A 22,108-nucleotide genomic window follows, 5' to 3' on the forward strand; every position below is an offset into this window, starting at 1 on the left:
TTGACCCAAGCGTGAATGGTCTAATCTGCAGTATGGAATTTTTTGGATTGGTATTAGTTTATTATTGTACCGAGGTACAGTGAAAAACTTGTCTTGCAGATCGATCGTACAGATCAATTCATTACACAGTGCAGATACATTGAGTTAGTACAGAGTACATTGAGGTAGTACAGGTAAAAACAATAACAGAGAATAGTAAGTGACATAGAATTTAAATTTAAAAGTGTAGAACAATTATAGTAAAGGTAATGAGTAGATCTGCAGAGAGCAGCTTGCAATGAGTCCCCACGCTCTGGCGCCATCTTGGGCTGAGATGATGTCCATTCATGAGGTGTTGGAGTTTATTTGATCATCTTTTAATGAACTTTCCTTCCCCCCTCCTCCCAATTTAGCTTCCTCCCACAACCCTCCTTCTTTTCTCAGATGGGTGACTGTAACAGTGGCTCCAGATCCACCCATTTATAGAAGAGTGGGTGATGACCTCACTAAAACATCTTAAATTCAAAGAGGATTTGACAGGGTTACCATGGAGGGCTGTGACCAAGCCATTGGGTGTATTTAAGGCAAAGGTTGATTGGGTTTGATGCTGAAAGGTCGTTTCCTCCGTATGGAGAGCCTAGAACCATTCTGGGGATAAGGCATTGGCCACTTAGAACTGAAACATGGAGAAATTCCTTTCCCCAGAGAGTAACAAATCTTTAATAGTCTCTTCCTCAGGTGGGTGCTCAGTTATCCATTGTACCTCAGGCTAGGGTCAGTGAGCACCAGAAAAATCCAGGAATGGAGATACAAGAGACTGCAGATGCTGGAATCTGGAGCAATAAGATGCTGAAGAGGAACTCGACAGGTCAGGCAGCATCTGTGGAGGGAAATGGACAGTCAACGTTTTGGATGGAGATACTTCATGTAGTCCAGATGAAGGGTCTTGACCCAAAATGTCGACAGTTCATTTCCTTCCACAGATGCTGCCTGACCCGCTGAGTTCCTCCAGCAGCTCATTTGTAAATCCAGGGATAGAGTGGGATGAGGAAGAAATGGAGATGAGGCACAGGATCATCATAACTTTGACAGAGCGGGTAGGAAGTGTCATGTGACTCATTCCTGATTTTATTACTAATCAGGTACTACAACACAGTCATAGATAATTTTAGCATATTCCATCAGAATCTATGTTAACCTATGTCATTGGGGTATATATTTTAAATACTGCATTTCAGTTATTTAAACTTGAAGCTCAGTGAATAGAATTGCAACTGTTTGATATGGCATGGTTTTAATGCTGTTCTCTGGAAACTCTCAGAAACAAAAGGATAAAATTAGTGGAAAAATAATTTGTTAACTATTTGCTCAACTGATAGAGGAGCAAATATGGAGCACATTCAGCAGAAACCTGGTACTTCATTTCTTCGCTTATATGGATCGGTCCTCGGGATCTGAGGGCACAGCCTCAGGATAAAGGGACGTCCCTTTAGAACCGAGATGAGGAGGAATTTGTTTATCCAGAGGGTGGTGAATCTGTGGAATTTGTTACCATGGAGGGCTGTGACCAAGTCATTGGGTGTATTTAAGGCAAAGGTTGATAGGTTCTTGATTGGTTAAGGGTTACAGGGAGGAGATGGGAGAATAGGGTTGAGAAAAAAAAATCAGCCATGATTGAATGGCGGAGCAGACTCGATTGGCTAAATGGCCTAATTCTGCTCCTATATCTTATAGTCTTTTATTTCCTCACAGGATGATGGAGAAGAAGCCAGCAACCAACAGTCTTGTGAGAACAACTACTGCAGTGACAGAGTTTCACGCTGGAATTAAGGTAAACGGTCAATAACTTTGTTTCAGAGTTAGATGTTTAACACCTGCGCTGAATGGAACCAAAATTGGGAGGGAGTTACAACACTGGGGAGCGATAGTCCATCTGCAGTTAGTGCTGGCCTTTTGGAAGTCCAAATGTACTACAGGTTCCGCTCTATCAACTCTCCCAGTCCCATTCCCAAAGAATTCAACCAAATTTGTCAAACATGATTTACCTTTCATAAAATCATATTGACAAGGTTTAATTATATTCACCTTTCCTAAATGCAAAAGAACAACCTGCTGGAAGAACAACCTGCTGGAAGAACTGTTTTGCTCTCCATATCCCAGCCTCAGCGGTCTCTTGTGCCTCCAGCTTCTCTAAATGACTATTTTCTCATTGATAATTGACTCTAGCAACCTGCCAATAATAGCTGTTAAACTAACTGGCCTGTAGTTCCCTGCCGTCTGCCTTTCTCCTTTTCTGAACAAGGCTGTTTACCAAATTTCTGGTACTGTCCCAGAGTTTAGCAAGTCATGAAGAAATTCAACCCGTGTGTCCATGATCTCTGCGGCCACTTCCTTTAACAACTATTATTGGCAAGATACTAGAGTCAATAATCAAAGAGGAAATAGTTAATCTTTTAGGAAAGCTGGAGGCACAAGAGACTCTATTCTGGATCAGAAAGGTTCAGAGGGATATGGACCAAACATAGGCAAATGGAACTGGCTTAGACTGGCATGGACGAGTTGGTCCGAAGCATGTAGTCCATCTGGTCCTGGTGACTTGTCCATCATTAGCCCTCTGAGTTCCTCCAATACTTTATCCCTTGTAATTGAGACTTCTGTAAGTTCTATCAACTTACAACTTACTGCCGCACTGCAGGAAGGATATGGAGGCATTGGAGAGGGTGCAGAAGAGGTTCATGAGGATGTTGCCTGGATTAGAGAGTATTAGCTATAAGGAGAGGTTGGACAAAGTTGGAATGTTTTCTTTGGAGTGTCGGGGCTGAGGGATTACCTGATAGAAGTTTATAAAATTCTGAGCGGCATAGATAATCAGTGTCTTTTTCCCAAGGTGGATATGTCAAATACGTAAGGGCACAGCTTTAAGGACAGAGGGGGAAAGTTTAAAGGAGATATGCAAGGCAAGTATTTTTTTTACACAGAGAGTGTGGGTGCCTGGAGTGGGTTGCCAGGGGATGTGGTGAGAGCAGATACAATAGCAACATTTAAAATGCATTTACACAAGACACACGAACAGACCTAGAATTGGAGGGATAATAGACCATGTGCAGGTAGAAGGGATTAGTTTAGATTGGCAACATGATCCGCACAGACATTGTGGGCTGAAGTGCCTGTTCCTGTGCTGAATTGTTCTATGTATCATGTTATTTGAAATTAATCCATCCGATATCTTATGGATATTAGCAATATCTTCCACCGTGAAGACTGATGTAAAAAATTTATTCAACAAATCTGACATTTCTTTGTTTGCTGTTATTACTTCATCAGCCTTGTTCTCTCGAGGTCCCACAGTTACTTTAGCCACCCTCTTCCTATTTATATATTCAAAGAAATACTTACTGTTTAGGGTTGTTAAGAAGGCCTATGGCGTTTTCGCCTTCATTAGTCAGGATATTGAGCTTAAGAGCCACGAGGTGATGTTGCAGCTCTATAGAACTCTGGTCAGACCACACTTGGAGTATTGTGTTCAGTTCTGTTCGCCTCATTATAGAAAGGATGTGGAAGCTTTAGAGAGGGTGCAGAGGAGATTTGCCAGAATGCTGCCTGGATTGGAGAGCATGTCCTATGAGGATAGGTTGAGTGAGCTGGGGATTTTCTCTTTGGAGAGAAGGAGGATGAGAGGTGACTTGGTAGAGGTGTACGAGATGATAAGAGGCATAGATCGAGTGGACAGTCAGAGAAAAAATTTTCCCAGGGTGACAATGGTTAACATGAGGGGACATAATTTTAAGGTGATTGGAGGAAGGTATAAGGGGGATGTCAGGGGTAAGTTTTTTACACAGAGAGTGGTGGGTGCATGGAACGCACTGCCGGCAGAGGTTATGGGGGCAGATACATTAGGAACATTTAAGAGACTCTTAGATAGACAGATGAATGATAGAAAAATAGGAGGCTATGTGGGAGGGAAGGGTTAGATAGATCTCAGAGCAGGATAAAATGTCGGCACAACATTGTGGGCCAAAGGGCCTGTACTGTGCTGTAGTATTCTGTTTGTTTTATATTACAGGCAAGTTTTCTATCAAAGTTCATTTTCTCCCTTCTCATGAGTTTTTTTGTCTCCTGCTGCTGGATCCTTAAAAAACCTTCCAGTCCTCTGAGCTACCAATTGCCCTTGACATTTTATATGTTTAATTTAACATTATCCTTTACTTCCCTTGTTAACCACAGATTGTGCCTCTTTCTCATGGAATTCCTCTTTTTGACTGGGATAAGCTCTTGCTGAGTATTATAGACCAGCTGTCTGAGTATAGAGTCAGAGTGTAATGCAGAAAGGAAAAGAGACCCTTTGGACAAACTTGTCCAAGCCAGTCTAAGCCAGTCTAAGCCAGTCCCCTTTGCTCGCATTTGGCCCATATCCCTCTGAACCTTTCCAATCCAGAATAGTCTTTTGTACTTCCAGCTTTCCTAAAAGATTAACTATATCCTCTTTGATTATTGACTCCAGCATCTTCCCAATAATAGCTGTTAAACTAACTGACCTGTAGCTCTCTGCCTTCTGCCTTTCTCTTTTGAACAAGGGAGTCACATTATCTGCCCGTTTCTCTACTCACCTACCTCTTAGCTTGTTTACCCATCCACCTTAGACAGCTCCTCCCTCATAACATTACAATTGACTTTATTAAAATTGAAGACACCAATTATGGATTTCATGGACAGCAGAATGTAGAATCAATCTGGTTGGACCTAAGAACCCCGAAGTTATCTATAGCCCCCAAACTGGTGGTAATGCAGGGGATGGGATCAAACTCAAATCAGAAATGCGTGTAAAGTGGTACAACAGTAATAACAGGTGACTTTACTTTGCATATAGACTGGCCAAAGCAAATTAGCAATAACGCTGTGGGGAATGAATTCCTCAAGTGCACACCGGATACTTTTTTTAGACCAGTATGTTGAAAAAACCAACAAAGAAAGAAGCAAAGCTAATGAAAATTTATATTTTAAAAAAGCTGCAGATGCTGAAAATCTGAAATAAACTCAGAAAGTGCTGGAAATTCTCGGAAGAAAAACAGAGTTAATGTTTCGGGTTGAGCCCCTGTGTCAGAACAAGTGTCAGTCAAGGGATACAGGCAGAGCTTGGGAAATATAGTACAGAATCGTAGAAATGTACAGCATGGAATCCAGCCTTTACAGCTCACTTCATCCGTGCTGACTGTGTTGCCTATCTACACTCAGCCCACTTGCCTGCATAAGATCCATATCCCTCCATGCCTTTCCTATCTAACAATCTGTCCAAACACCTTTTAAATGTTGTAATGGTACCTGCCTCTGCCACCTCCTTTGGCAGCTTGTTGCAGATATTCACCACCTTGTGAAAAACTTATCCTTAAGATCTCCCCTCGCACCTTAAACCTGTGCCCTCTAGTTCTAGACCCACTCCCTCCCACCCCGCCCTGGGAAAAAGATTCTGACTATCCATCTATGACCCTCTTGATTTATAACCATCTATAAGTTCACCCCTCAGCCTCTGACATTCCAGTGAGAATAAACCCAGCCTGTCCAATATCTTCTTATAACTGCAGCCCTGCATTCCAGGCAACATCCTGGTGACTCTCGTCTGCACTCTCTCTATTGCTGCCACATCCTCCCTGTAGTGTGGCTACCTGAACTGTACATGATACTCCAAGTATGGTCTAACCAATGTTTTTTTCTAACTGCAACATGGCATCCCAACTCTTATACTCAGTGCCTCAGCCTATAAAGGCAAGTCTACCAAACACGTTCGTGACCCTATCCACCTGTGTCGCCATTTCCAGTGAGCTATGGACTTGCATGTTGAGGTCTCTCTGTACATCAATGCTCCTAAGGTCCGTGCCATTTACTCTCTAGGTCCTACCAGAATTTAACCTCCCAGAACACATTACCTCACACTTGTCTGTATTAAATTCTATCTGCCACCATTCCTCCGAACTTTTCAGCTGATCTCCACTGTATCCTTACCCAACCTTCAGTGGTGGGCAAATTACTGGAGAAGATTCTTAGAGATAGAATTTATGGGAATTTGGAGAAGCATAGGCTGATTAGGGACAGTCAGCATGGCTTTGTGAGAGGCAGGTCGTGCCGCATGAGCCTGGTTGAATTCTTTGAGGATGTGACAAAGCATATTGATGAAGGTAGGGCAGTTGATGTGGTGTACATGGATTTTAGTAAGGCGTTAGATAAGGTTCCTCATGGAGGGCTCATTCAGAAAGTCAGGAGGCATGGGATCCAGGGAAACTTGGCTCTGTGGATTCAGAATTAGCCTGCTCATAGAAGGCAGAGAGTGATTGTAGATGGAGCGTATTCTGCCTGGAGGTCGGTGACCAGTGGTGTTCCGCAGGGATCTGTTCTGGGACCCCTGCTCTTTGTGATTTTTATAAATGACTTGGATGAGGATGTGTAAGGGTGGGTTAGTAAGTTTGCTGATGACACGAAGGTTGGTGTTGTTGTGGATAGTGTAGAAGATTGCTGTAGATTACAACAGGATATTGATAGGGTACAGAGCTGGGCTGAGAAGTGGCAGATGGAGTTCAACCTGGAAATGTGTGAAGTGATACACTTTGGAAGATCGAATTTGAAGGCAGAATACAAGGTTAATGGCAGGACTCTTAGCAGTGTGGAGGAACAGAAGGATCTTGGGGTCCAGGTCCATAGATCCCTCAAGGTTGCTGCGCAGGTCGATAGGGTTGTTAAGAAGGCGGTGGTGTGTTGGCCTTCATTAGTCGGGGTATTGAGTTAAAGAGCCGCAAGGTAATGTTACAGCTCTGTAGAACTCTGGTTAAACCACACTTGGAGTATTGTGTTCAGTTCTGATCGCCTCATTATAGAAAGGACGTGAAAGCTTTAGAGAGGGTGCAGAGGAGGTTTACCAGGATGCTGCCTGGATTGGAGAGCATGTCTTATGAGGATAGGTTGAGTGAGTGAGGGCTTTTCTCTTTGGAGAGAAGGAGGATGAGAGGTGCACAAGATGATAAGAGGCATAGATTGAGTGGACAGTCAGAGACTTTTTCCCAGGGTGAAAATGGTTAACACAAGGGGGGCATAATTTTAAGGTGATTGGAGAAAGGTACAAGGGGGATGTCAGAGGTAAGTTTTTTACACAGAGAGTGGTGGGTGCGTGGAGCGCACTGCCTGCAGAGGTTGTGGGGGCAGGTACATTAACGACATTTAAGAGACTCTTAGGTAGATGCATGAACGATAGAGAAATGGGAGTCTATGTAGGAGGGAAAGGTTAGATAGGTCTTAGAGAAGATAAAATGTTGGCACAATATCGTGGGCCAAAGGGCCTGTACTGTGCTGTAGTGTTCTATGTTCTTAACCTTCCTCCTATTCTCTGACTCCACCAGTTCTCCACTGGTTTTGAGAACAGGATCAGCCATGATGTTATTGAATGGCAGAGTAGGCTTAAAGGGCAGGATGGTCTACTCCTGGTCCTACTTTCTGCATCTCTGACCCATTCCAACCGCACTGCCCTTTGCAAATTCCCTCAGACTTATGATGATGAAATGTACTAAGTGAATGTTGAGTTCCAACCATTCTCTACAAATGAACAGCTCAGCTATGTTCACTTTATCTTTCCACATTAGTTCAGTTGCATTTAAGGTCATTTGGCAGCTTCCGTTTATATTCACTGAGCTCACTTGGACTGGATCCCAACCCAAATCATTACAACAAAAGGCATAAACTTCCTGGGTTTGAATGGATGCCATTCAAATTAACTTGGGTCAACAAAAAAGTCATGTGTTCTTTATTCTATTTACCCCTGCTGACTTAAGTATTCAACGAGCAAGGCACCATGCCATGTGGTGTGTGCTGGATGACTCGTATCCTCAAGAGAATGGGCCAGTTCTGGCAAGGAGATCCTGTCAAGTATCGCCTGGAAATTCAGCTCAATCAAACTGAAATTGAGATGTAGCTATGAGGAGGATCCATTTCAAACCAGGGCAAATAATACTGACAGCACCATACACCATGTTCGGTTGAACCAACTGGGATGAATTTCCAGGCAATGGTTTATAGACTCACCAAGTTATACAGCAGGGAAATAGGCCCTTCGGCCCAACTAGTCCATACTGACCAAGGTGTCCATCTAAGCTAGTCTCATTTGCCTGCATTTCCCCATACCCTTCGAAACCTTTCCTATCCATGTACCTGTCCAAATGTATTTTAAATGTTGTTATTGCACCTGCCTCGACCACTTCCTCTGACAGCTCGTTCCATATACTCACCACCCTCTGCGTGAAAAAGTTGCCCTTCAGGTCCCTTTTAAATCTTTTCCCTCTTACCATAAAACTAAGACCTCTAGTTTTTGATTCCCTTTTCCTGGGAAAAGGACTGTGAGCATTCACCCTATCTACACCCCTCGTGATTTTCTACACCTGTACAAGGTCACCCTTCAGTCTCCTACACTTCAAGGAATAAAGTCCTCGCCTGCCGAACCTCTCCCTGTAACTCAAGCCTCGAGTCCTGGCAACATCCTTGTAAATCTCCTCTGCACTCTTTCCAGCGTAATGACGTCTTTCCTATAGCAGGGCAACCAAAACTGTACACAGTACTCCAGATGCAGCCTCAGCAATGTCTTGTACAACTCAACATAATGTCCCAACTCCCATTCTCAACGCCCTGACTGATGAAGGCCTTCTTCATCACCCTGTCTACCTTTTTCTGGGATTAACTTGAATGGGTGGGAGGGATTTTCCTTTTTTTTAGGAGGCAGGGATGAGGATGATGGCAAGGATTATCTTGGCCTTCTAAGGCATTGCACTGGTATGGACCAGGATAGATGAACCAGCCAGTCATTAACATAGTTTTTTTTTCAGATTTCGGATTCAGATTAGTTTATTGTCATATGCACCAAGGTGCAATGAAATTCCTTGCTCGCATGAAGCTTACAGAGTAAACAGTGTACATGGTAAAAATAAATACAATACATACAATGACAAGCGCAATACAGCAGAATGGTACAAAGATTCTTGTGCAATCTGAAGTAGTGCAAAACGAAATACTGAAGTTGTAGCGGCTGCTACCGCGATGTGAAAACAAGACACTAATCGAAGGGTTTCAGAATGTTTATTTTCCCACCTTGCGCGGGCCTTTTAAGAGAGACTGTTCCCACCCACTTCAAACGGCAGTGACGTATACGCTACGTCATCAAACCTTTCCCGCACGTGGGTTCTCCCTGTCACTCGGGGAAGACGAAGGCCCAACGCGATCTTGGGCCTCGCCGCTCCGACAACGCGCAACCCGACCACCGAGCCGGTTCGCTTGCTTGGATGGTGAGTCACTACAAAGTGATGATATTGGAGTAACCAAGACAGGTAGAATTAAGAATTTGAGAACATGGCAGCACGACTGGGAAGGGGATGTGAGAGAGGTGATTGGTTCAGAAGTCTGATCGCAGTAGGGAAGAAGCTGTTCTTGAGTCTGGTTGTCTGGGCTTTCAAGTTCCTGTACCTTCTCCCAGGAGGTAGAAGAGAGAAAAGGATTTTGTGTATTTCTTTGTTTGAAGTTGATTTCAAAGGCAGATTACAATGTGGCTAGAAGAAAGAACATTTAACTTCACCAACCCAAGGTGAACTTCTCCTTCAAGTTCTTTGTGGCTTTCATTGTTGCTGTGGAAACCTTTGAATTGGGTCTCTCAACATGCTGGCTTCCTGGCCTGAGACTCAATCCCAGAACTCCTCTGAGAGAGCCACTGATGATCAGGCCCAAAATTGAAAAGGGGGTGGGGGGGAAAGGGGGGGTGTTGGAACTGCAGATGTTGGAAATCTGAAATAAAACCTGAAAATGCTGGAAACACCCAGCGGGTCAGTCAGCATCTGCAAAGAGAAAGAAAAGCAGAATTTAGTGTTTCAGGCCAGATGACCTGTCATCAGATTGAAAACAAAAGTTGATCATTCAAGGAGGAGTTAAGTTGCAAGGGGAATGACTGTGATAGGGTGGAGACTACAGCACAGAAACAGGCCTTCGGATCCAGCTAGTCCATGCCAACCTGATCTTCTGTCTAGTCCCATCTACCTGCAGCCGGACCATATCCCTCCAAAACCCCTCCCATCCATGTACCTATCCAAACTTCTCTTAAATGTTACAACTGAACCCACATTACCACTTCTGTTGGCAGCTCATTCCACACTCGCACCGCCCTCTGAGAGAAGAATTTCCCCCTTAGATTCCTCTTAAATATTTATCACCTTTCACCCTACACCTATGACCTCTAGTTCTAGTCTCACCCAACCTGAGGGGAAAAAGCCTGCATGCATTCACCCTATCTATACCCCTGATAATTCTGTATACCTCTATAATATCTCCCCTCATTCTCCTGTGCTCCAGGGAATAAAGTCCTAACCTATTCAGCCTATCCCTGTACTCAGGTCCTCAAGTCCAAGCAACATCCGTGTAAATTTTCTCTGCACTCTTTCAAGCTTATTGAATCTTTCCTGTAGGGTAGGTGACCGAAACTGCACACAGTACTCTAAGTTCAGCCTCACCAATGTCTTGTACAACTTCAACGTAACATCCCAACTCCTGTACTCAATGCCTTGATGTATGAAGGCCAATGTGCCAAAAACTCTCTTTATGACCCTATTGACCTATGACGCCATTTTCAGGGAACTATGGATCTGTACTATTCACTGTGTAGGTCTTACCCTGGTTTGTCCTCCCAAAATGCATCACCTCACACTTGTCTGCATTAAATTCCATCAGCCATTTTTCAGCCCATTTTCCTAGCTGGTCAAGATCACGCTGCAAGCTTTGATAGCCTTCCTGGCTGTCCACTGCACCCCTGATCCTGGTGTCATCTGCAAATTTGCTGATCCAGTTTACCATATTATCATCCAAATCATTAATATAGATGATAAACAACAACGGACCCAGCACCAATCCCTGCAGCACACCACTAGTCATAGGCCTCCAGTCTGAGAGACAACCATCTACTACCACCCTCTGGCTTCTCCCGCTAAGCCAATTTTGAATTCAATTGGCTACTTGGAGATCTGAAATAAAACAGAATGCTTGGTTAGCTGAAATTATTGAATTTATTGTCGGTTCCCGAGGGCTGTAACATGTTCAGTCAGAAGATGAGGCCCTGTTCTTCAAACTTAGGTTGGGCTTCACTGAAACAATGTTAGTGGCCAGAGGGGGAGGGGCAGACAACTGGAATCTCAGGGTCACCTTGTGGAGATGTTCCACAAGGGGATTTCTCCCAATCTGTGTCTAGTTTCTCCAGTACAGAGCACTGCAAGCACCTAATGCAGCAGATTAAATTGGAAGAGATTCAAACCAAACCTTGCTTCACGTGACGGAAGTGTTCGGGCCCTGGATGTTGGGGAGGGAGGCATTGCATCACCTGTGGTTGCTGTGTAGAGGAATGGCTGGTGGAGATGGAAGAGTGGTCCGGGGAGCTGAGGAGCGAGGGAGTGAATGGGCCTTCGGGAAGCTGACAAGGGAGGCAAAGGGAAGATGAGTCCAGTGGTTGAATCCCATTGAAGGCAGCAGGGATTGTGGAGAGAGGTTTATTGGATGTCGTGGCTGGAAGAGTAGAAGGTAAAGTCAAGGGGAACCTTCTCCCTGCTCTGGGTGAGAGAAGGGGGTGAAGTGCAGTTAATGGAACAGATACAGTTGAGATCCCTGTCAATTATGGTTACTGGAGGGCATAGATTTAAGGTAAGAGCAGAAAGATTTAAAAGGGACAGGAGCATGGAAGGGTGAGATTTGGGCCAAACGCAGGCAAATGGGACTGGCTTCAATGGGCATCTTGGTCAGCATGGACAAGTTGGGCTGAACGGCCTGTTTCTGTGCTGCATTACTCTATGACTCTAGGGTGAAGGGGAAGCCAGTTCAGGAGGAAGACACCTTGAAAGCTCTGATATTGAATTTGTCATCTTAAAAACAGAAAAATTAGGAGAGTGGAATGCAGTGCTTCTAAGAAGCAGAGTTGGAGAAGTAATGGTCAAATAGCTAGGGAAAAGCAGTCTCTGATATCATCAATATGCTGCTGTTGTGTTGCCTGGATTATTCTCTGAATTCCTGAAGAGTTCTTGCAAAATCATTGACACGCTCCAAGCATTTAGTTAACAAGAGCTGACTTGACTAGAAATGTACACACCACACTACTGGCTCCCCATCCTATTTCCTTTGGGAACTTGAATTAACTCTGAGATGCTGAGGTGGGGTGAAGGAGTCAGACGTCCATCATCCATGGGCAGATCAGGAGCTGTACAACTCCATGACTCTGTAAATGCTTCATGCTCCCTCTCCAGACTCAGGCACAGCTGCAGAAGGAGATTAATCAGGGGTTATCAGACCACTGGATTGCTCATAGACTGGGTGTAGACCCAGGCCAGGAGAAATCCTAGGGGAGAGATCCCGTGATCTGCAGAATGAGTCAGGATAGGCAGAGGTCTATTATAACCGACATATGTCGTGAAATTTGTAGTTTTGTGGCAGCAGTACAGTACAAGACGTAAAAGTTACTATAAGTTACAGAAATAAATAGTGTAAAAAACAAATAACATGGGTTCACAGACCATTCAGAAATCTGATGGCGGAGGGGAAGAAGCTGTTCCTGAAATGTTGAGTGTGGGTCTTTAGGCTCCTCCCAGATGGTATTAACGAGAAGAGGGCATGTCCCCGGTGGTGGCAGGGAGGATTGTGCTCATGATGGAGTTGGCTGAGTGTAAAGTAGAATCACTGGTTCAGCCGAAACTGGTGCATTGTATGCAGTTCTGGGCACCACACTTTAGGAAGGATGTGGAGGTTTGAGAGAGGATGCAGAGGAGATTTACCAAAATGATTCCAGGGATGAAAGACCTTGGTTATGTGGATAGACTGGAGAAGCTGGGAATATTCTCCTTGGAAAGGAGGAGGTTGCAAAGAAACCTCATAGAGATATTGGCGACCATGAAGTAGATGGAGAGAAACTTTTCCCATTGGCAGAGGAGACATAGAACGAAGCTGACTGATGAAAGAACAGAAGGTGACATGAGGAGAAACATTTTTACACCACGTGTGGTTAGTGTCTGGAATGCTGAGGGGTTGGAGGCAGATTGAACTGTAGTGTTCCAAAGCGAGACAGAGAAGTATCTGAATCTTCAGGCCATGGAAAGTGGGCAAGGCAGCAGGACTAGCTGGATTACTGTTGCATAAAGCCGGTAAAGACTTGAAGGGCCAAATGGCCATCTTCCATTCTCTAACTATTAGAGGAATAGAGTCTTGGAGTAATGCAGCATGGAAACAGGCCCTTCGGCCCAGCTTGTCCATGCCGACAATGGTGCTAGTCCCAAGCTAGTCCCATTTGCCCGCATTTGGCCCACATCCCTCTTAAACTCCTCCTATCATGTACTTACCCAAATATCTTTTAAATGTTGTTATTGTACCTGCCTCAACCACTTCCTTTGATAGCTCACTCCATATACACGCCACCCCCCTGCGTGATGAAGTTGCCCCTCAGGCCCCTTTTAAATATTTCACCTCTCACCTTAAACCTATGCCCTGTATAGTTTGTAGTTCCGCTTCCCCGGGAAAAAGATGACATGCATTCACCCTATCTATACCCCTCATGATTTTATGCACCTCTATAAGATCACCTTTAATCTCCTACATTACAAGGAATAAAGTCCTAGCCTATCCAACCTCTCCCTACAGCTCAGTCCCTTGAGTCCTGGCAGCATCCTTGTAAATCTCTGCACTCTTTCCAGCTTTATGAAGTCCTTCCTATAACAGGGCGGCCAAAACTGTACATGATACTCCAAGTGTGGCCTCACCAACATCTTTTACAACTGCAACATAACGTCCCAACTCCTAAACTCAATGCCCTGACTGATGAAGGCCGGCGTGCCAAACACACTGTCTACCACTTTCAGCAAACTATGAACTTGCCGGACAGTGTACGGAACGATTCCGTGATTTTGAGTTGGGATCAGGAAGAAGAAAGAGGGAATGAAATGCGTTGAAGGCAGATGGGAAAGTTGAGTGCAAGAGACCGACTTTTAGTGCTGCTGCCTCCCAACTCCAGTGACCTGCGTTCAATCCTGACCTCGGGCGTTGTCTGCATGGAGTTAGCACATTCTCTGTGGGATTGTGAGGAATTTCCTGGCTTCTCCAGTTTCCTCCCACATCCCAATTATGTGCTGTCGTGTTAATTAGGCTGCTGTAAAGAAGCCCTGGTGTCAGTGAGTGGCAGAAGAATCAAATGGGCACGTGAGAGAGGGAATAAGTTGGAGGGGGGCAGGGAACCAAGGAGAAGGGAAGTCAATAGGCCAAATGGCCTCCTTTCTTGTAATGTGTAAGAAAACACTCTGCTTTTTGGTGACTTCCTTCCCTGTTTGGTCTCAGTTTATTCTCAAGTTCCAAGAATGGGAACCAAAAGTTAAAAAATGAACCTTTCTCATTGATCTTCACAGGAGTTCTCTTTTCTCTGACAAGCGCTTTCAGGGGCTTGGGATGCAACCTCAGATCACAGGCACATTGAAGCAACAGTAAGCTCACAAAGCGCAAATAACTGTTAAAAGGGACCTTCTCCAAGACTTCATGAGTAAACACAGATTTTTATCAGGAATAAAAAACACAATGATGCAATCTTAGTCAATCTGTAAATTGGGCCGTGTCTCCAAGTAACTTGACAGCGGGAATGTAATCTTCGTGTTTTGATGGCATTTGGAATTTAAGGAATCAAATCACAAAGGGGTTGCTATGGGCTCTTGATGTAAGAGCTCAATTTGTGTGCTAAAGAGGGCTACAGTCTGCACAGGCAATCTCTTCAGTCACCCATTGGGCCCGTTGTGAGCAGGTTGCCAAGTGAGGGAGGGAGGGGAGAGGGTCCCTAAGCATTTAACTCTGGTTTATTTTCAGAACCGATCAGACAGTAAAGCAGAGAGGATTGCAGATCTGACAGGAAAACCAGAGATTATACAAAGAGACAAGAACTAAATTGTAGATATGCATGGGATGGGGTGGGATTGTGAGTGGGCTAGAGGAAAGAGATCACAGGTACTGAAAAGGATAGACAGGGAAGAGGCAGTGGGGGGAAGGGAGAATAGGAGGGAGAGAGCGATCAAAAAACAGGAAAGGAGGGAGAGAAAGAGAGTGCAATAGAGGGAGAACTAGAGAGAGAAAGAGAAAGGGAGGGAGGGTGAGAGAACGAGACAAAAAGCAGGAGAGAGACAGACAACCAGAGACCCAGGAGGTAGGGGTGGCGGGAATATATCCAGCAGGCTCTCTCATCTGGGCAGCCTTGGCAGAAGTCTAGGATAGAACAGACCTTGTTTCAATATTAAAATGCAGCTGCTATGCTGAATTCCAAGCCACTCTGTGCTATTGGCTGTGGGTGGATGGATTTACATTGCCACGGGCTCACACAGACTCTGGGAAGCGTACAAGAAGCCTGCAAGGAACTAGGCTGCTCTGGAGAGCTTTGCATTAAGACTGTGCCCATTTTCCAACTCTTGCTTTCCCAACCCTGCGCTCACTTAACGCCCAGACCAGGCCCAAACCCCACCCTTCCCAAGTTCACTCAGCCGGAATCTGGACCAGCTAAACTTAAGGGATGCTTGGTCAATGACAACTGTTGTGCAGTCCTGACGGGGTGGAGGCAGTTAAGATCTGCTTTGGTTGCATGAATTAGGCTGGTTTCAGTCGGCAGTCAATTTAGGCTGTAATGACCCTTCTGACCTCATAACTCCACCTGCAGGAGATTAGTGGTACTGCAGCTGCCTTCGCTCAACTTCAAAACAAATGGTTCTAAAATTTTCCGGGACGCAACAGAATTGGAAAAACTTACAGAGCAGAAAACCGCTCAGCCCTGTGGGCTGGTGCTGGCTTGTATGGATCTTTGTCACACACTGCAGCTTTATGATCATAACTGTTCCCAGATGTCAAGCACACAGATGGAATCAGCTCCAACCATCTTTTCAGAATAGTTCCCTGAGTGAGAATCTTTCTCTTCATCTCCTCTCTAGAAGTGATGATGACATGGCAGTTAGCATACTAGATTAACAATATAGAGACCTGAGTTCAAATCCCCATTTGAGGAATTTAAATTGTTAATACAATTGTTAAATCTCACAATTGGTAATGGTGCCTATGAAACGGCTGCATTGTAGTGAAAATCCATCTGATGTCCTTCGAGGGAGGGAATTTGCCATCCACATCCAGTCTGACTCCAGACCCACCGATGCAGTTGATTGAAATGGCCTGCCAAGCCGCTCAGTTCAAAGGCAATGAAGAATGGGCAATGTATGCAGGCCTTGTCAGTTAGAGTCATAGAGTAATACAGCTATTTTCAGATTTTTTTATTCATCCTTTATCAGAACCTGTGTGTCACCTAACATCTGATCCTAGACTCTCATACTACTAATGGAAGCATCCTCTCCGCATCCACTCTGTCAAATCCCTTCAGTATTCAGTAGGTTTCAATGAATCCTTCCCACATCCTTCTGATCTCCAGCGAGTACAGGCCCTGAGACATCAAACGCTCCTCATATTTTAAGTTTTTTATTCCTGGGATCATTCTTGTGAACCTCCTCTTGACTGTCTCCTGGGCCAGCACATCCTTCCTTAGATACGGGACCCAAAATTCCAAATGCGGTCTGACCAATGCCTTATAAACTCAGCAGTACAACCTTGCTTCTATATTCTAGTCCTCTCGACATTTTATTTGCCTTCCTCACAGGAAGTGTGATGTTTGTCAGAGTCGAGTTTATTGTCATGTGCACAAGTACATGTATGCACAGGTGCAATGAAAAACTTACTTGCAGCAGCATCACAGACAGGACTGGCTAAGGTCAGGTTGAGCTCGGATTGGCTACATCAGGGTGGACTTGGATTGGCTATGGTCAGGTTGAGCTCAGATTGGCTATGGTCAGATCAGGTCAGGCTGGCTGTGTCAGCCTGGATATGAATTAGACGGGGTCAGGTTGCACTCAGGATGTTGGGTTTTACTGCTATTTAAGATGTCCTAGATACAGTAATCTGGGAGATCCTTTCTTGCAGGTCACTGCTTTGCAGTGCCCTGGGTGAATGCACAGTGTGGAGCTGATGAGGGAATTTGTCTACTTGACTTCAATAACTTTCTCCTTCTTTCCATTCAGGCAAATGTGATTGCTTCTTCTGCAAGGGCGACAGTGAATTTCCGTCTTCACCCAGCTCACAGGCTAGAAGAGGTATTCTAAAGTACCAATTATAGAGCGGCTCGAAATGGCATCAGATGGGACTCAGTGGCTAGCACTCCGGTCTCAGATACCGGGCACCCAAGTCTCATCTGTGGGCTTAAGTGTAAAAATTTAGGTGACGCTCAGAGGTTGCTGCATGTCTGAGGTGCCTTCATTCCAATGTCCAGACGTAAAAGATCCCATGCCCATTATTTTGAAAGTTAACCTCCAGGACCCAATCAGTATATATACATCAACCAACACAACTAAAACAGATTCTCTGGGTTCAAGTTAGATATGGCTGGGTTGGGCCAGGTTCGGAATGGCTGTGTTCAGATTAGGTTGAGTTGTCATAGAGTCATAGAGCACAGAAGCAGACCCTTCTGCCCATCACATCCATGCCAACCATTTTGCCTATCTACATTAATCCCATTTGCCTGCCATAGGCCCATCTCCTATCTATTTCAGTATCCATATAAATGCCTTTTAAATGTGGTAATTGTATCTAATTCCATCACCTCTTCTGGCAGCATATTACAGACATCAGCCACCTTGTGTGGAGAAAAACATCACTCAAGTCCCTTTTAAAACTCCTTCCTCTCACCTTAAACCCATGCCCTCTTGTTTTTGATACCCCTACCATGGGAAATGGATTTTGACTATCTCCCCTATCTATGCCTCTCATAATCTTTCACACTTCCATCAGGTCACCCCTCAGCCTCCTTCACTCTAGGGAAACAAGCCCGGCCGATCCAATCTCTCCCCATAGTTAGTCCTCCCTTCCAGCCAACATCCTGATGAATCCCCTCTGCACCCTCTCCAGCGCAATCACATACTTCCTGTAGTGTGGTGACCAGAATTGCGCACATATTCCAAGTGTGGCCTAACCAATGTTTTATAAAGTTACAACATAATGTCCCAATTCTTATATTCTATGCCCCGACTTATAAAGGCAAGTATACCATATACCTTCTTCATCACCCGATCTACTTGCCACTTTCAGGGAACTATGGACTTGGACCCGATGTCTGTCTATTCATCAACATTCCTTAGCATCCTACTTTCACCGTATATGTCCTATCTCGATTTGTCTTCCCAAAATGCATCACCTGGCATTTGTCAGGATGAAATTCCATCTGCCGACGCTCTGCCCAACTTTCCATCTGATTTATATCCTGCTGTCGCCTCAGACAACCGTCCTCGCTATCCACAACGCCACCAATTTTCATGTCATCCACAGACTTGCTAATCATTCCTCCTACATTCACATCCAAATCACTAATATACACAGGCCGTCCCCGGTAATGAACAGGTTCAGTTTTTACAGATGTTCATAAGTGGATTCTGTCCATAAATCGGAAAGTACACAAAAATCAATCAATACGTTAACCATACTACCACAGTATTGTAATGAATGGCATCAAAAGCACATACGATTGATAAGAAAGAACAATTACTAAAAGTGGAGAGAGAGAGGAAACTAGTTCTGTCATTCGTGGGAACGAATGTGTGTACATAGGCTGGAGTTTTGAATTTAATGGTATTATGGGAGCTTGATCATATGTAGGGGTGTCCATAAGTCGGGCGTTTGTAACCTAGGGACCGCCTGTAATCCCCCAGGACCAAGTTCAGTGGTACACCAATGGTCACAGGCTTCCAATCACAAAAGCAGCCTTCCACCACTACCTTTTCCTATTATCTGGCCAACTTTGGATCCAATTAGCCAGCCTGCCTTGGATCCATGTGCCTTAACCTTCTGGACCAGCCTACCATGTGGGACCTTGCCATTGGCTGTGGTCAGGTCGGGTTCAGATTGGCTGGGGTCAGGTCGGGTTCGGATTGGCTGGGGTCAGGTCGGGTTTGGATTGGCTGGGGTCAGGTCGGGTTCCGATTGGCTGGGGTCAGGTCGGGTTCCGATTGGCTGGGGTCAGGTCGTGTTCTGATTGGCTGGGGTCAGATGGGGTTTGGATTGGCTGTGGTCAGGTCGGGTTCAGATTGGCTGCGGTCAGCTCAGGATCACAACACTCTTTTGGGATCCTGATGTGCACAAGTTGGCTACAGTGCTTCATCCATTACAATGGTGACCATTCTACAAAAATCCTTCACTGGCAGCAAAACATTCTGAAGTGTCCAGAAGTCATGCCCAGAAGTAAAAAATGGGTACTTCTTGGTCAGTATGACCTTGGTGGGCCGAAGGACCTGATTCCCTGCTGTATCTCTTTATGATTCATAAAAAATGTAGAGAAAGGCACGTCCGTTAGAATAGAAACTTGATGTTGAGAGTGATTGACTCTGTTCCAATCAAGCTAACATTACAATTACCAAACATGATTACTGGTGTTGACAGATGTTCCCCTGTGGCTGATGAACAGGCTTTTTAATACAATGGAGTCATCTTTGTCAAAGATAAGCTTCAGTGGATGATCAGTAGCAGCCAGTTTACAGGTGAAAATGGGCCTTTGTGTCATGTCAGCACCACTCAGCTCCTGACCTCATCACAGCATTGGTCCAAGCATTGAATAAAGATCTGAATTCCAGGGATCAGGTGAGATTCTCATCAAGGCAACATGTTGACCTTGTGTTGCATCAGGAACTCTGTTTAATATTTGAAGCCAATGAGAATCAAAGGGGAAACCCTCCAATTCCTGGAGTCACCCTTCACAAAACAATGGAAGTGGTTACTGGAGGTCAGTGGTCCCTAGGACATTGCTGCAGTAATTCCTCAGGGCAGCTTCCTCAGCTCAAACATCTTCAGCTACGTCATCAATGATCTTCCCTCTGCCTTAACGTCAGAAGTTGGGATGTTTGCGGATGATTGCAATTCAACCCAATCTGTCTACACCTATGTGTAGCAAGACCAAGAACCTGGGTGACCTGATAGGTGACAAGTAATATTCATGTCAGACATGTGATAGGCAGCAACAGTCTCCATCAGAAGAAAGTCTGACCTCCTCGCCTTGATCTTTACCACTGCTGAATCCCCCACCATCAACATCCTTGATAGAAACTTCACTAGACCAGTCATAGAGTCATACAGCACAGAAACAGGCCCTTCAGCCCAACTGGTCCATGCCATCTAAGATACCCATCCAAACTATTGCCATTTACCAACATTTGGCCCATAACCTTCTAAACCTTTCCTATCCATGTACCTGTCCAACTTTCTTTTAATTATTTAGTTGTTATTATTGTACCTGCCTGCCACTTCCTCTGGCAGCTCATTCCACATACATACCACCCTTTGTGTAAAAAAAAGTTGCCCCTCAGATCCTTTAAAGCTGTGAGGGGGAAAGTTCCAAGAGGATGTGTGAGGCAAGTTTTTTATTACACAGAGAGTGGTAGGTGCCCAGGGGCGGTGGCAGAAGCAGATACGATAGTGGCAAGCAAGAGGCTTTTCTAACAGGGACCCTCACCACCTGGGACATGCCCTCTTCACGTTACTACCATCGGGGAGGAGGTACAGGAGCCTGAAGACCCACATTTAACGTTTCAGGAACAGCTTCTTCCCCTCCGCCATCAGACTTCTGAACAGTCCATGAACCTATGAACCTCATTATTCCTCTTTTGCACTATTTATTTATTTTTGTAACTTATAGTAATCTTTATGTCTTGCACTGTACTGCTGCCGCAAAACAACAAATTTCACAACATATATTAGTGATAATAAATCTGATTCTGAACATACAGGGAGTGGAGGGATATGGATCATGTGCAGGCAGAAGGGATTAGTTTAACTTGGCATCATGCTCAGCACAGATATCGTGGGCCGAAGGGCCTGTTCCTGTGCTTTACTGTGTCGTATGTTCCGTGAGATTGTTGTCTGTCAGTTGTCCACCTCTCTGAATTGTATTTTATTTAACTCTTCTTTCAGCTCCTCCAGCAGATTCAGCATATTATTTCTGACGAGCGAGTTAAGATTAAAGTTCTACAATCCAGCCCTCCGATTCCGATGAGTTCTTATGATGATGATGCTTTTGGGTACCAGGTTATCAAAGCAACAATTGGCAACATTTTTCCTGAGGTGGCTGTCACTCCAGGTAAGAGAGAAAACCTGAGGATAAAAGGTTTCTGTTCCATTTTATTTCACACATTTGTACAATGGGCAAGCAGGTGCCGGATACGTTTAATGCAAGTAATATATTCCAGAGGATAAACAAGGAAGACAGACTTACAATTATATAGTCAACATTGTTAAATAATATGTTAAAGTGCTTCATGATGCAACACAAAAGACAAGTAAAGAAATATTTGCAGAGGTGATGAAAAATGTGAACAAAAAAAGTTTTAAGAACATAGAGCATAGAACACTACAGCACAGTACAGGCCCTTCGGCCCACAATGTTGTGCCGACGTTTTATCCTGCTCTGAGATCTATTGAACCCTTCCCTCCCATATAGCCCCCTATTTTTCTATCATTCATGTGTCTGTCTAAGAGTCTCTTAAATGTCCCTAATGTATCTGCCCCCACAACCTCTGCAGGCAGTGCGTTCCATGCACCCACCACTCTCTGTGTAAAAAAACTTACCCCTGACATCCCCCTTATACCTTCCTCCAATCATCTTAAAATTATGCCCCCTCATGTTAGCTATTGTCGCCTTGGGAAAAAGTCACAAGGACACAAAAGAGACGGCAGAATAACTGGAGTCACTCCAGGCTGGGGTTATTGCTCTCTGTCCTAGTGTTACCGGCTGGTTTCCCTGCAACAGAGGGAAATCCAGCCAATTTCACACATGGAAATGCTTATGCTGCATTTGTGAGTAATGTGCTTTTGAAAGCTAACTTTGTGTATTAATGCAGTGTAACCAGCAAATTATTGGGAACTGTGGAAAATTACACTCAGTAAGGAACTTTTGAATATTTCTTCACAAAATTCAATCCAGATTTGCGGGACGGGTGTGAAAATCTCTGCAGGTCCCTCTGTGTCTGCACCTTGTGATTTTGCAGAG

General features: G+C 44.6%; 1 protein-coding gene across 1 annotated transcript in view; it reads left to right on the forward strand.

Moving 5' to 3' along the window:
* Positions 1-22,108, forward strand: part of LOC127580788 (N-fatty-acyl-amino acid synthase/hydrolase PM20D1-like) — a 91,760-nt gene that overhangs the window by 58,637 nt on the left and 11,015 nt on the right. The window contains exons 8-10 of the mRNA XM_052034676.1: positions 1,732-1,810; positions 17,103-17,174; positions 21,034-21,199. Coding sequence (XP_051890636.1) covers positions 1,732-1,810; positions 17,103-17,174; positions 21,034-21,199 — 317 coding nt within the window. The remainder of the gene's footprint in view (positions 1-1,731; positions 1,811-17,102; positions 17,175-21,033; positions 21,200-22,108) is intronic.

The sequence above is a fragment of the Pristis pectinata genome, chromosome 20 (genome assembly GCF_009764475.1).
Source record: "Pristis pectinata isolate sPriPec2 chromosome 20, sPriPec2.1.pri, whole genome shotgun sequence".
In the NCBI taxonomy this organism is placed as follows: Eukaryota; Metazoa; Chordata; class Chondrichthyes; order Rhinopristiformes; family Pristidae; genus Pristis; species Pristis pectinata.